The sequence below is a fragment of the Podarcis muralis genome, chromosome 11, assembly GCF_964188315.1.
Source record: "Podarcis muralis chromosome 11, rPodMur119.hap1.1, whole genome shotgun sequence".
Taxonomy (NCBI): Eukaryota; Metazoa; Chordata; class Lepidosauria; order Squamata; family Lacertidae; genus Podarcis; species Podarcis muralis.
This window is the reverse complement of record NC_135665.1, coordinates 2,055,933-2,071,592: the sequence shown is the minus strand read 5'-3', so window position 1 is coordinate 2,071,592 and position 15,660 is coordinate 2,055,933. Positions and strand designations below refer to the sequence as shown.

General features: G+C 41.9%; 1 protein-coding gene across 3 annotated transcripts in view; it reads left to right on the top strand.

Moving 5' to 3' along the window:
- Positions 1-15,660, top strand: part of LOC114606747 (transient receptor potential cation channel subfamily M member 3) — a 353,577-nt gene that overhangs the window by 268,561 nt on the left and 69,356 nt on the right. For all 3 annotated transcript variants that reach the window (XM_028749279.2, XM_028749278.2, XM_077935948.1), the window contains exon 9: positions 10,956-11,028. In XM_028749279.2, coding sequence (XP_028605112.2) covers positions 10,956-11,028 — 73 coding nt within the window. The remainder of the gene's footprint in view (positions 1-10,955; positions 11,029-15,660) is intronic.

Genomic DNA, 15,660 nt, shown 5'->3' with positions numbered 1-15,660 from the left:
ATTACTTATGGTCATACAAAGACAGGAATTTAGATGGCAGATGCATGCCTACTAGCATTCAGAGAAAGACTGTTGAGTCCCAGGAGCACACATCCATATTAAGGAAGCATGGGAAAGCATTTAATTAGTCTCTAGCTAAAGGGAAACAAGAAAATCCCATCTCTTGTTGGCATGCATGAGAGAAGAAGCTCCTTCCCCGTCTCTTTTGCATGTTAGATTTTATTTACTCATTGCCAAGAACAGAGAGTTGTGGTTGTGTTCCTATTAGCATCCCATAATTGTATAGCATGCTGTAGCCTTTTTGCAAAAAAAGCCCATTCTTTTTTTCTTGTTTCTTTTTGAAATAAAAAATTTATTTTCCAAAATAATAAAACTTTTAACCACAATAACTGGATACTAGTGTAGTTAAAAAAATACCATAAAAAACAATGCAAAATAATCATAACCATAACTGGCTTATCTTAATAATATTCAAGCAACTGAATAGGGCAGTTGACATAAAAAGGTCTTCAAGAGTCCCCTGCAAGTGAATATCGAGGATACCTCCTGAATATCAACTGAAAAGTCTTCCACAGCACAGGACTGTGACCCTCAATTCCCAACTTCCGTTGAAGCCAGTCAGGCTTCTGAAGCACAAGGGACAACTGGAAGTGGTTTGGAATGAGGAATAGTTCACAGGTCTGTTTATCTGGGTGCCATTTACCCACACAACTTTATTCCCCTCCGTGGGAATTCTCCTCTTTCCTCTTCCCCTGGGGAAGGAGAATAATAGGAATAATAGGGAATAGCAGAAGCCGCACAGGAATATACTTTCTGCACATCCCCTGCTGCTGCTGCAGCAGCACCACTGCTGAGATCAGATCCACAGCCCCCCACTCCCAAGCTGTCTTTCCCTTTAAAAACAAACAAACATGGTAGATTGAATGCCGGGCTTGTGCTTCAAAATGCTGTAGTGTGGAAGTTATTAAATCAGCCCTCCCCGACGGGCAGTTTTCTTCTGACTTTAGGCTGGTTAGTTTTCTCTCTGTGGCTGTTTTTCGGTTCCCTCTCTCAGACCAAATCCAGTGCTCAATTTCATGGAGTCTTGGGCTCCATTAATGTGCATGCAGACATCTTGTCTTTCTTTTTTTGTTCATAAGTGAAGCATAACATGAAAAATTCAAGTCAGTTTGGAAGCTGGCTATTCTAGGTGAATCTGGGTTTTTATAAATATGTGGCTCTGATGCACTGTAATAACCTTGAGATGCCACAAGTGCTGGTGGTTGGGTTTACAAGCCCAAGGACCATGCAGGAGTAAATGGGTTGTGCTTCTGGTCTCCAGGGTGCAAAGAAGGCCTGTAGGAAGGGCAGGGAACAGGGTCTCATAGGTATTGGTCACTTGTGCATGATTTAATATACATACCTGCCATACTGCCATCTCTGGATATAAATACATACTGTATTAGGTAGCCAGAAATAAGGAGTTTAACCAAAGGGGCCTAAAATAAGCAAAATAACACCAAATAAGTATCCCAATTTTTTTCAGAACAGACATCTCTTGTCAATTTTTTCAATAATGGATGGATGTTCATAGGAAGTGTTGTAAATTTGTATCAGACATAGAGAAATTATGCCTGGGAACTATTTGAATTTGCCAGCATTAGAAAGCTGCCCATTTGTAACTATTCTCCGGTTCTTTTCGTATCTACACTTGCTGCTGAAATGAAACATTGCAAGCAGCCCCCATGACCTTCACAACAACTCTTATCAACAAAGCTTATCTTGTTCAGATGTTTCTGCTGGATCAATACACCAGATCTTATCATATGCAAAGTAACTGTTTGAGGATGCTTGATAACCTTAATTCCCATGGAAAGAATATTCTTGTCAAGTAAGATACCATGCATAAATTCAATGACAGTCCATTGCTGTAGGGAGAAAAGGGGGCTGGGCTGGGATATACTGCCTTATTTTTCCTTTAATATACTGTATTGTTGAGTTATTGTCCCCCTTTAGCATGCTGACATGCTGGAACCTCCCAAATATTTAATCATTTATTTAGATTTCAACATTAAAAGAAGCCAGTACTGTGACTGAATTTTGTCAGTTCAAGATAACGCTTCAAAAAGTTTAATGCTACATTTTTATGAATAGAAAAATAAGAGGATCATGGTATTTGTGAAGAACCTATAATTAGGCAACAAAGAAAGAACTGCTATTTTAAGCAAGCGGTTTTTCCGATTGCTTAAATAACAGGCATATAACCTACACAAATAGATTGTTATCATGTTTTGGTAGCTTATCATGCTTCCAGTATTCAGGGCTAACTTGGATATTTTCCAATGTAGATCTTCAAGTTTATAAAGAGCTGCTTAATATTGGCTGCATTCAGACATCATGCTACACCACAGCTGGAGAAGACCAGGGCCAGTCCTTAGGAAGTCTTTCACATGATGCTCCAAGAGCCACTCACAACCTCCCGCCTCCCAAGGTGGCCACAACTGGGCAACACCTTTTTCTGCTTACGTTTCATAGATCTATAACCTGAATTCTATGGATTTTATATATCTATGGACTGGGGCATGCATGTTGGGTAGATTGAGGTGGTGGGCAGCCACTGCAAATGGAAGTCAAATTTGCTCCCATTCCAAAGATGCACCATTGCCCGTCCACAGCTAAGACGCCCCCCCCCCCCGGGCAGAAATGGTAGCACAGGTGCATCGGGCTAGTCAGGACCCCTTCAGAGTCCTTGGGACCCTCAGGCAGTACCCAGCCTGGCTGACCATTGGTCCTGGGGCAACCCAGTCAGATGGGTGGGGTATTATTATTATTATTATTATTATTATTACAGGACGTCCCTATTTTCATCAGATAAATGTTGAGGGCATGCTCTTTCTTTGCTAATGGAAGTGGGGAACTTTGGAAGCAACTTAGAAGGGGATATTTTAAAGGTCAACAGCCTGTATTTCCACACTTTACTTTGCTTTATTTTGTGATTTTAAATCTCTCACCAAATACAGTGGTACCTCGGGTTAAGTACTGGTACTTAATTCGTTCCGGAGGTCTGTTCTTAACCTGAAACTGTTCTTAACCTGAAGCATCGCTTTAACTAATGGGGCCTCCTGCTGCTGCCGCGCCGGTGGAGCACGATTTCTGTTCTCATCCTGAAGCAAAGTTCTTAACCCGAGGTACTATTTCTGGGTTAGTGGAGTCTGTAACCTGAAGTGTATGTAACCTGAAGCGTCTGTAACCCGAGGTACCACTGTAGTACTTTCCCCAAACCTGGATCAAGGCATCAAATCATCTTACCATCACTGCATAAGTACCGAGGGCGCACAGGACAATTCTATACCTCCTTGCTGCTTTCAGATTGCCAATCCTACTATAACATACAAATTTGCCAGATTTTGCAGAGCAGCTCAAGATGCAACGGATGTGCCGCACTCCTCTTTCACGCTCTTTCACTCTTGTCTGATGTTCCTAACCCTTCTTTCAGACTTACTTGGATTCTTATGGACTTTTATATATATATTCTGTTTTAACTCTTTTTAGTGAGTTGTGTGTTTTTTTTTAGATTTTTAATGATTTTTAATTATTGTACCCCTCCCTCCTTATCAGGGCCAGATTTAGGTTTGATGAGGCCCTAAGGAGCTACTGAAGGTAATGGGGCCCTTTATATGTCCAGCTGCCCTTTGTCAACAAATTATCACTGGTTTTTGTGTTGAATATATGCTATATATGCCCATTACTTACATCATAGGAGTCTACACAACACAAAACACTGTTGCTGTGTGTAGGTTTTATTTTATTTGTTTTTTATCTTATGTTTTGGAAATGTACATACAGTTTTTTTTCTTTAAATTTTTTGGGGGCCCCAAGAGAGTGGGGCCCTAAGCTAGAGCTTGTCTAGCTTATACATAAATCCAGCACTGCTCCTTATGCTGGTCTACAGCCGTAATATAGTGTTGGTTTTGATTGATTGATTGATTGATTGATTGGATCGAGGCATCAAGGAAATTCTCCTTTTATTTTACCATATTTATTCTGTTCCCTTTCACCAAACCAACAAGAGTCTCTAGAGTGTGAAGGGCCAGACACCCCCGGGAGCATATTTGGTGACTCACAACCAGTGATTTTTCGGGGGGGGGGATACGCAGGGGGACGCATACCCCAAAACATTTTGTGAATCTAAGTTTGGTCTCATTGAGGGCAGTTTTTCAGTGTGAGTAGGAAAATGAGAGTACCCCTCAACATTTTTTTAAGAAAAAAAGCATTCCTCACAACTCTGTTAACACAGTGTATCCACATCAAGCCCCCCAGCCTAGACCCTGGCGGGGGGGGGGGGGAATTCAAAGGCTCAGTGGATACTCAGTCTCTCTTTCGTGTCGGGCCTTGCCTGCCTCCTTCCCTCTGGGCAGAGAGGGCTCCGTTTTGTTTTTTAAATTTATTTTTTATTTTTTATCTATGTCATTTTAAATTGTAATTGATATTAATGCTGTATTCTTAGTTTTAGATTTTATGATTTATGTGGAAATTGTTTTCCATTAGGTTGTGTACCTTTTGATGTACTTTATTTATTGTTTATGACTTCTGTTATGTTGGTAATTATGTAAATCTTGTCATGTCGTAAGCCGCCTTGAGCATTGTTTTCACTATGGAAAAACGGCATACAAATAAGACGACAATGATGATGATGATGATGATGTATACTCTCCTAATCCCTACCATGGGAGAGGGACTCTTCCATAGGGCAAATACTTACCATCTCACATAAAAGTTTCCTTTAAATTATTATTTAAATGACCATTAAAAGATAAGCTATATCTAAATATAATTAGCCATGTTTTCCACTGTGTCAAGCTGGTTTATATATCTGTATTCACTTTTCACAGTATCTTTCCCAGGAAAATGTCACAGAACTAGAACAATTCTAGAGTTTATAAAACATGAGACAAACATCTTAAAATATATATATTTTGGAATGCTTCTTAAAATATGTGCTGGCAGCAAACACAGGGATGTTTTTTCCTCCTAGAGTACATGTTGCAATGGGTATTCTCTAGAGAGTTAGTAATCAGTAATGGTTTTACCTAGAATTTAGGTTACATTTAAGAGGTAACAATTCAATGTTTTATTCAAAGTGCTGCTCATATCCTTTTTTGCTATTAACCTACTTAAGTCTGTTTTTGTTGTGCAGAGCAAACCTGAAGGAAGCTTGATCTTGTTATGTTTTCAGGGCATCTAAGAAAATCAGTTTCTTTCGACAACAACAGCTTTCTTCTGAATTTAAAATATTCAGTGAGGTGACATTTATTAGTCTTGTCCTGCTCCCCAACTCAAAGCTAAGACATATCCCTATTTTCTGATGCCACTGATTTCGGGTTTCCATCCCTCCAGCTGCTTCTTGGGACCTTAGGCCCTCATTTCCACTATTTTCTTGGTGCCTTTTATGTCTACTTGCCAATTAGCTTTCCTTCCTTTCTTCCTTCCCTCCCAAGTCAGCTTATGCACTGTGGGATTTGCGTAGGTCCTTTCAGGGGCAGAGACCCATTTGCAGGTCCAGGTGCTGTGCAGCTGTGAGCCGTGAGGTCAATGCATGGTGAAGTTGCAGTAAATGCAGTACAGTACAACCATTTTGGGATTTAAAGAGGCCACAACTTTATCAGATGTCAGCAGATTTGGGTGCAGGCATTGGGTATGTATCCTGTATCAACCAGCCTGCTGTGGGTTGATTATTTGGCAGGGTTAAGAATTGTCCTGTAACATACCGTACATCAAATTGGAAAGACCCCTCCAATCACCATTTTGGGAGTGCTCTGGCCCATCAGCCCCCATCTGGGTGTCCAAATGGAAACACCCTCCCCTGGATCACTTCAACGGGATGCCCTGATTCCTCGGACCAGGTGTTGGGACTCCTGACGCACCCCCCCCCTGTGTCCACTTTGACTAAGGATCCAACCCAATGCCTTCTCTGCCATCAAGTTCTGACAATTGCTATGAGTTGGCAAAAAACCCAATATCATCTGAAGGCAAATTCCTCCCTGCCCCCAAACACAGTGACAAAACAGGGTGAGACTGGGACGGAGTGCAGGGCACAGCTGGCTTAAATAGCCAGGGAGTGGACCAGAGGGGATATTTTTTCCTCCTGCTGCTCCCAGAGCCACACGCCCCAGCTCACCCACGATGGGCTGCAGTCGCGGAGGAGCCCCAGCAGCCAGCATGGCTAGTGGAAGACTGCCCCTGCCCTCTGCTGAAGCCCAAAGTCTGCCCAGCCCAGCCATGCCAGACCGCAACCACCTCTCCCCTCCAGCAGCCACCAGGCAGTCCTTACACAGCTGAAATGTGGCTCTGAGCCTCTCACTTCCCCCTCCTGGCTAGTAGGTTTGGAGGTGCGGGGGGAGCAGAGCTACCAGCGCTGGCGTAGTGGCTCTGTGGGGCATAGCACCCAGGAAATTGAGGTCATAGGAGGGAGAAAGTGGGGTGGCAGTGGCAGTGAGGGTAGCACACAGTGGGAAGGGAAGCAGTCGTGGCAAGGAACATCAGAAATAGGTGCAGGGCCCCCTCAATGCTGACAAATCTGCTATACTTACTGCATTTTTCCTCTGAGCAGTTTATTCTTCGGCATTTGGCTTGTGTGTGTGCCTGCGCGTTCCCCCCCCCCCCTCTCTCTCTCTCCTTATGTTGCTGCCAAGGGAAATTTACACTAAAATATTCAGGCATACCCAGCTGAATTATAAATGCTGAGCAATACTGGAATAGAAGCTGCTCTTCTAGTAAGAGGACCATAATGTATTAATAACCCTGACTAGAAACAGAAGCAGTTCACTGTCCGCGAGCAGCGTCTATTGTTAATGTTAAAGCAACTTGCATTTATGAGACACCTGCAAAATCTCAACTAGTTTAAATAAAGATGAACAATTATAATTCTGGACCAAACATTTGTTCACCCTGAATTCCTATTGCCCATCTGAAGCAGGGCTCTGAAAGGGCATCATAGGATATGCCAAGATCACTCAAACATAACCTGCAGTGCTTTAGGATTTCATCTTCTACAGGGAGTATGGATACCTGATTTCCATTGTTTCTGCAGCTTATCTTGCATCTTTGGATTTCTGTTTTCTTGATAGCAGACTCCCATCAATCTTTGACAGAAAGAATAAATTGGTTCCTTACCTCCTGAGACTGATAGAATAAAATGAGTTTTAGTGTAGTCTTATGCTTACTCCGGATACATTATCACTCCTTGTGCTTTCAAGGAGATGGCAGGATGTAAATCATCTTTTCCTTCTTTATAAGGAAACTGTTCTACAAAATGTTGGAATATGCATGTTAAAACAAAATCAGAAAAAGCAACAGCTGTGTTGGGGCTGGGCATCCCAGCTTGGGCAGAGCATCTAGACAAAAGGAAAGATCTGGAACATTTTGTTTCATAGGGTTCTCTTAGGGCATTGCTAAGGAACACAACAGATTCTAGCAGAAGTTGTAACCATCCATTGTGAAGATGGAATATTTATTTACTTCACTTAGATGTATAGCGGGACACGGGTGGTGCTGTGGTCTAAACCACAAAGCCTAGGACTTGCCGATCAGAAGGTTGGCTGTTCGAATCCTCGCAATGGGGTGAGCTCCTGTTGCTCGGTCCCTGCTCCTGCCAACCTAGCAGTTCAAAAGCACGTCAAAGTACAAGCAGATAAATAGGTACCACTCCAGCGGGAAGGTAAACGGCGTTTCCGTGCGCTGCTCTGGTTCGCCAGAAGTGGCTTAGTCATGCTGGCCACATGACCCGGAAGCGAGATGAGCACTGCAACCCAAGAGTTGGCCACGACTGGACCTAATGGTCAGGGATCCCTTTACCTTTAGATGTATAGCACTTGTCTTGTTACTAAAGCTTGGAATGGGAAACAGCTCTCTCATACCTGATTTATTCTTCAAAGCTCCATTACTTTGGTGCTAAGTCTATGGCATCTCCTTGGAGCCAAAAATGACAGTGTGTCACTAGGAGAATTTTCACTGTGACCACAGTGCACAGGCAGGTGGAATCCTTCCTTCCTCATCCACAATCCCAGTGGAAATCTCCTCTCTCTCCACACACACTCACTCCACACATGAGTGTTAACCTTAAATAAATTATCCCCTTTGCATCACTGGGAGTTTCCCCCCTGAGATTAATAGCAAAGTGGGTGGGGGCAGCCAAGTGTTACATAACACCAGACTCGTCTAACAGACGTTTACTGCTCAGCTGCAGATAACTGATTTATTGGACTATCCTCCTACTGAAGAAATGTTCAGTTGTGTGAACTGAATGATGATTTGCTTCCTCTCATTGCATATAAGCTGAAGCAAATGGCCCAAGTTTAGTGAATATTGACATTTTTACATGTGAATATTGCCACCCTCAGACAAGTTATATTTCATACATACACTGTTGAATTCTTGCATAATTCATTTCTGCATATCCAAAAAGTGGGGAAATCTGTATCTGTTTTGCAGGTGTATGTAGCATTCGTTTAGGACTCTCAAAATACACATGTCAACCGTTGCTGCCTTCTTGCATTTTGCTATCTATTGTTCATTTTTGAATCATTTTGATTATCTTAAACATTTGTTTATGTCCCCTTTCTTCATCTATACCCTTAATCTCCCCCTTTTTAAAAAAACTCAGAAAGGTTTGTGACCTTGCTTTAACTTTTAGTAGAGCAATAGTCTGTTCTTCAAGAACAGTGTAACTTGTTTGCAGAAGGAATTTGTCATTTTAGGTGTGCATAATGTGATAGTCAGCACTGACTTCTGCATACCCAGAAGGCTGGATAGAGCAAACCTCTTTCTACCAATTGCTATATTCCATGTCACCCTCGTCATCATTTTTCCAAACACCAAAAAGGCAGGAATGGGGTTGTTTGGTTGGGCAGGGGAGGAGACAGTTTTGCTTGTGTGTCTGCTAAATGATTTGTAACAGTTGAGCTATTGCGCTCTTCCTGCTGGTTGCATAGGATACAATAGTCTTGTTGCTGTGACAACGCTGCTGATCCCCTTAACTGGCTTAATCCCAGGGAGCTGAGTAGTGGAAGGGAGTTGCTACAGGGCTGGACAATTATCCTGTGCTTGGAGGGTTTGTCAGCCTGATTCAAAGCACATTTAAAGCACGTGGCTTCCCCTGAAGAATCCTGTAAACTGTACTCTGCCTCTCACAGAGCTTATAGTTCCCAGGATTTCAGGGGGAGGCAACGTGTTTTAAATGCACCATGTGTCAAGCAATAGTCAAGATGTTTGGCATATCTTCATTTGCAGTGTTATTTTTCTAGAAAAAGAGGTTCCAGAAGTCACCATGAGCTCCCACATACTCTTAGAATGGTAATGGTACCCACCAGAGAGGGACTGGAACTGAGTTCCGGCGAGTTCTGGCTGGAAAAAGGCCCTGCTTATTTGTCCTGCAATGAAAGAAGAAAATACATCTGATTTTAAAATATTACATGGCCTGCTAGTGCCATGAAATTATTAAAGCAGACTCATTCTTCAGATTATATACAGTGGTACCTTGGGTTAAGAATTTAATTCATTCCGGAGGTCCGTTCTTAAACTGAAACTGTTCTTAACCTGAAGCACTACTTTAGCTAATGGGGCCTCCTGCTGCTGCTGCGCCGCCGGAGCATGATTTCTGTTCTCATCCTGAAGCAAAGTTCTTAACCTGAAGCACTATTTCTGGGTTAGCGGAGTCTGTAACCTGAAGCGTATGTAACCCGAGGTACCACTGTATATGTGTGTGTGTGTGTGTGTGTATTCATACATCACGATTTCCTAATCTTTCCTTTATTGGGATAACGGCTGTCGAGAGCCCACCACAATGTGAATGTGTTCTTCTTGGGAGATGTAGCATCTGGGGAAGTGAGAACAAAGAATAAGAGGCCTGGCCTGAGCTTAGTTACAGAACTCGGCAAAAGGTTTTGGTTCCTTGCACACACACACACACACACACACACACACACACTGGATTTAAAAGGGAGGGGGCAATTACCCCAAACTGGGTAGAGAGATCTGTCCTCCACTGACCCCTCCCACAGATATTAGGTGATTCCCTCATCCCACTGCAGCCCCCAGCCCTTGATATTTCCTAGTATGGCAGTATAGAAATACTTTTGTAAAAAAAATGTATATTTTTATGCATAAATAAATAAATAATATTTTTAAAACAGACAATTCTTAAGATGCTGAATTTAGTAGTTATAAAAGCATCGGAGTATCGTGGCACCTTCAAGATGAACACATTGAATGCACATTGTATTCAAGTTTTAAAATAAATGATTTATCATTGTTTTTGCTAAATGGTGCTAAACAGTGTCACCACATATGAATGAAGGAACAGTGGTAGTGAATTATCTCACCACTGCCAAAAACTCATGTAAGTGAAGTTCACATTTCTACAGCAGTTAGGTCAGCCATTAGTAGCTTTCCCAACTTCTTGCTCTCAACAACTGCCAAAGTAGAATGAATCATGAGTTTTTCACACTACTATATAATAGGTTCCATATAGAATTTTCCTTTCTGTTTTGAAGCTTCAAGACTTTTCTATTTCTGTTAAATATTTATTACTGCTGTGTAATGTCTCCATTTCTTGATGAATTATTGGACCTTGGGATTCTGATTTGCATTAATGCTAGGCAGTGAACACAATACCTATAAGGCACATTCAAAGCACATTCTTTCCCTCAAAGAATTCTGGGCACTGTAGTTTGCCCCTTACATAGTTATAATTCCCAGCAACCCTTAACAAACAACAGAATTCTTTGAAGGGAAAAATTTGCTCTGAATGTATAACCTGTAGCCGGCCAGTTGGGTTTGCCCACAGTATCTCTGTATTTCAGATTCTTCAGGGCTGAATATAGACAGACAGACAGACCTGGTGGTATTGTGTTCATTTAAGTGCCACATTTAAAATATTAAAAATGTCTAATGAAAAACAATCTATTCTTGCATTCCAGATTACAGTGTTTCGCATGGGATCAGAAGGACATCAAGATATTGACCTGGCCATCTTGACAGCTTTGCTAAAAGGTAATACAGTGGTACCTCGGGTTAAGAACTTAATTCATTCTGGAGGTCTGTTCTTAACCTGAAACTGTTCTTAACCTGAAGCACCACTTTAGCTAATGGGGCTTCCTGATGCCGCTGCACGATTTCTGTTCTCACCCTGAAGCAAAGTTCTTAATCTGAGGTACTATTTCTGGGTTAGCAGAGTCTGTAACCTGAAGCGTATGTAACCCGAGGTACCACTGTAGTGTTTTCTGCACAGAAAGTCCTTGACAAATTTACACACATTTCATCAGTCCTGCATTGTATGATGCCTAAGTAGCAAACTTTTAGTATCCCAAGGTATGGTCTGAAGGTGTAAAAGGTTGCTAAAACTAAGCAGGTTTGGGACTGGTCAATGTCTGGATGGGTGCCTGCCTGAGAACCAAGTGAACAATGCATTCCATGTACACTTGGTTCCATTATGGGGGAAATAATAGGATATGGGTAAAAGGTAAAGGACCCCTGGATATTTAAGTTCAGTCAAAGGCAACTATGGGTTGTGGCGCTTATCTCGCTTTCAGGCCAAGGGAGCCGCCGTTTGTCCACAGACAGCTTTCCGGGTCATGTGGCCAGTATGACTAAACTGCTTCTGGTGCAACGGAAGCCAGAGTGCATGGAAACGCCATTTACCTTTATGCCACAGCAGTACCTATTTATCTACTTGCACTGGTGTGCTTTCAAACTGCTAGGTTTGATATTGATATTGTGATATTGTGAGAGCCAGTGTGGTGTAGTGGTTAAGAGCGGTAGTCTCGTAATCTGGGGTTCCGGGTTCCCGTCTCCACTCCTCCACATGCAGCTGCTGGGTGACCTTGGGCCAGTCACACTTCTCTGAAGTCTCTCAGCCCCACTCACCTCACAGAGTGTTTGTTGTGGGGGAGGAAGGGAAAGGAGAATGTCAGCCGCTTTGAGACTCCTTTGGGTAGTGATAAAGCGGGATATCAAATCCAAACTCTTCTTCTACTCTACTTCTTCTTCTAGGTTGGCAGGAGCTAGGACAGAGCGAAGGGTGCTCACCCTGTCACGGGGATTCAAACTTCTAAACAGCAAGACCAAGAGGTTCAGTGGTTTAGACCACAGCACCAATCACAACAAATATTTTTACCCTCGAAAAGCAGAGACAGCTCAGATCAGATTAATTTTCATTATGTTACCATCATGAGAGCATATGATTGATATTATTGTGAATCAGGAAGTTCTGTTATGCAAAGCATCTCTCCTGGTGGATAACAATGTGGCCAATATGCAGCCAAATATTATATGGCTCCAAAGCAAACACAAAGGCAGTACCAGATTCAAAGTCACCTAAATCCAGAGCTAGCTGTTCAAGAGATCCAGAATGTGAGTCAGACCCACTGACAGACTGATGCTGCCAATCTGGTACTTCCTGAATGCTTGCTTCTGAACCATTGTATAATATTTACTCAAACTGCATTTTAGTGATATTATTACTGCAAAACAGATGCTCTGTTGGGCAAGAGGTAGTAAGTGAAACTCTGTAGTCCCTTCTGCAGTTTCAAGGGACCCATCAGTATGTGGAAAACAGCACTCACAGCATAGGGGACCAACCACTTATCTAGCTGCATGGGGTGGTGGTCTTCGTTTCCCAAAACAGAAACAGAATCAACAAGAGAGTTTGTGCACCTTTTGGTTGTCTTTTATTACAATAGGTAATAATTATTTATTTGACATGACAGATTGAAGCAATGTGATATGCAATATCTTTCACTCTACACATATACAGACTACTGTGTTGTTTCTGTTTCTGGGTGTATTTTTAAGCCAAAGGCTGTGAGTTTGGAGGAGAGGAGAGAGAGAGAGAGTTGCTGAGTCATTATTTGCTGACCATTTTTCAACAAAAAATCACTCTCCCAAGCTATTTTTTCACCTAGTAGACAATTCCCCCAGGTTTTATTTGTCGGGGGGCGGACCCAATTCTACTATTTTATTTTTATTTCATAAACTTTATACACTGCTTGATTGAAAAAACAAACAAACCTCAGAGTGCTTTACAAAAAACTAGTTTTTAGCTAAAAATGACCAGAAGGGCCTTTTTCTCTCTCTTCATCCATTCTCTTCATGAACTCACAGCACACTAAGAAACTTTTTGTTAATAATAATAATCCTACAGAGCTCCCTTCAATGTGTGTTTTGAGACCCAGTGGTCCTCCATTTATACCTCTCTTGTCATGTTAGGGTCTGGGAGGGTCCTCATCCCTGCTGAGTTATAAGAAGGGCTACCATCCTAGTAGAGGGTTGTTATTACTTTATTATTATTCCCCCAGTCTTTCCCCCCAGCATGATTTGCAAGGCTGCCCAAATCCTTACAGCGCCTGTCCTGTTAATATCTGGAGAGCAGCACGCTGGGTGATGCCTGTGTTTTTCCGTTGCTGCTGCAGTCTAATCCGCAGTTGTGCTCACTGGAGCATATTGCTAAGCTTACCTGCGCCGGATGCATCCTCTGCATTCCTCCTCGCTTGTAATTGTGCCATGAATGATGCTCAGAAGGCTTCCATCCTGCAGCTGCTCCCATCCTCTTTGTGCAAGGGGCAAGGAGTGTCAACCATGAAATGGTTGTATGATTGCTTTTGAATCTAAAGTGCAAGACATTAGCATAGCATAGTATGTGGAACTGAGAGGTGGGCATTTTTACATTCTGTAAAAACCAGAACAGCAAAGCACAGCAAAGCAGCCTGTCCCTCCCCCCCCCCACCCCCCACATCATGGCACAGAAGCCAGAGCAAGGGGAGGTCGATCTGGAAGATCCTAACTAGTAAAATGGGCTCAGGTGGAGATGAATGTGGAGGAGTCTTGAGTATTAGCTTCCCTTCTTTACAAGTCGATACTGTGCATAGTGTTGTATTGTTGAGTCTTTGATAAAAAGGCAGAAAGCATTTGCCAAAGAATCAGGATTGCAATTATGCTTCTTACCTTATATCCTAAACAAAACTACTTTGGACCCTACATAGCTGGACAGAACTACTTTTTATTCCTTGCTTTTGCAGGAGAGGGATTTCCCCGCCATTGTATGCCTTCAATCAAATTGGATATGCTATTTAAAAAACAAACAAAAATGAATACTGTGGAATAAACCAGAGATTAGATTAAAATGCATCCATGGTGCCTGATGCTTAATGGAAACATGCAGCAGAAGCAGAAGCAGCAAAGATTGTGATTTGCTCTGTTGTAACAGTAGTATGATGTAAATCCACCCCAGAGGCACAGGGTAGAAAAAGCAGCTTTCTAGCACAGATAGACAAATGAAGGGGGTATCCTAGCAACAACACAGAAACCATGTGATGTTTTTAGAGCATTTTTTTTGCCTTGATAAGGTTTCGTTCCTCTTGAAATCTAAAGGGAATGTAAAACAGAGAATCAAAGAGCTTCCTGCCAACAGAATTTCCAGATGATTGACTAATTTAAATATGAAGAGGGAGGAAATGTAGAGCTCATATCTGTGAAATTCTGTTATATCTGCTCTAATCATCAAATCATAAATTTGAGTAATACATAGGAGATCTATGCCCTAGTAGCACTTGTGAAATTTCTTGACCACCTCTTTAACAGTTCCTTCTTGCTTCAACAAACAGTTTCTGATTGAAACCTGCTGATGGCACTTTTATTTTACATAATATTTAGTTATTTGTCTTTTGTTCCTTTTGAATATATTTTATATTGCATATAAAATATGCAGTATAAAAGAACCAAGGTGGTGTTTACCACAAATCAAAACAATAAAAATGATAGCATCATAGAAAGAGTGAAAAAAATACATCAGAGTTCATCAGGAATCTCAGCTGAAGCATCCATGACAGACGGCCCTCCAACCTCTGCTTAAAAACCTCCAAGGAGGGAGAGTCCACAACCTCCTAAGGGAGACTGTTCCACTGTTGAACAACTCTTACTGCCAATCTTCTTTCTTGTAACTTGAAGCCACTGGTTCAACTCCTACCCTCCAGAGCAGGAGAAAACCAGCTTCCAATATCTTACATTGACAGCCCTTGAGATATTAGAAGATGGCTATCATATCTCCTCTCAGTCTCCTCTTTTCCATGCTAAACTGATGGACAGTGTCTTGCAGTAAATAGAAAGACAACACAGTTGTCAAAAGTCCAAAAGGAAAAACTTTTACTAAAAGGCAAAGGCTTGTTATAAAAACTCAGACACACGAGGTACAAACGAAAGTAAGAGGGACAGAGCAGCTTGCTGACCGCAGGAATTTATCTTTCCTGGCTGAGCGTGACCTTGAGATAGTCAAAACAATATTTGCACCAGAAATGAGCCTTCTAGAATCTTCCAACACTTTCCAGTTTCTGCCCTCAAATACTTTAGTCATGACACTTCCCCAAAGGCTTTGAAGAGCAGAAACATAGACAGAAACCAATTTATTTACACGCTTTATTGATAAGATTCAGTCTTGTAACTAACTCAACATGCTGCGCTGTAGAAAGCACTTTAGTAAAAAGATCTGACAAATTTTCTTGCGGTTGGCAATAGATCAGCTTAATAACTTTATGTTGTTTGTAATCCTTAACACTGAACAACTTGATAGCCACATGCTTTGTGTGTGTTGTATTGTTTCCTGAATTAGCAAGTGCAATACATGATTTCTTA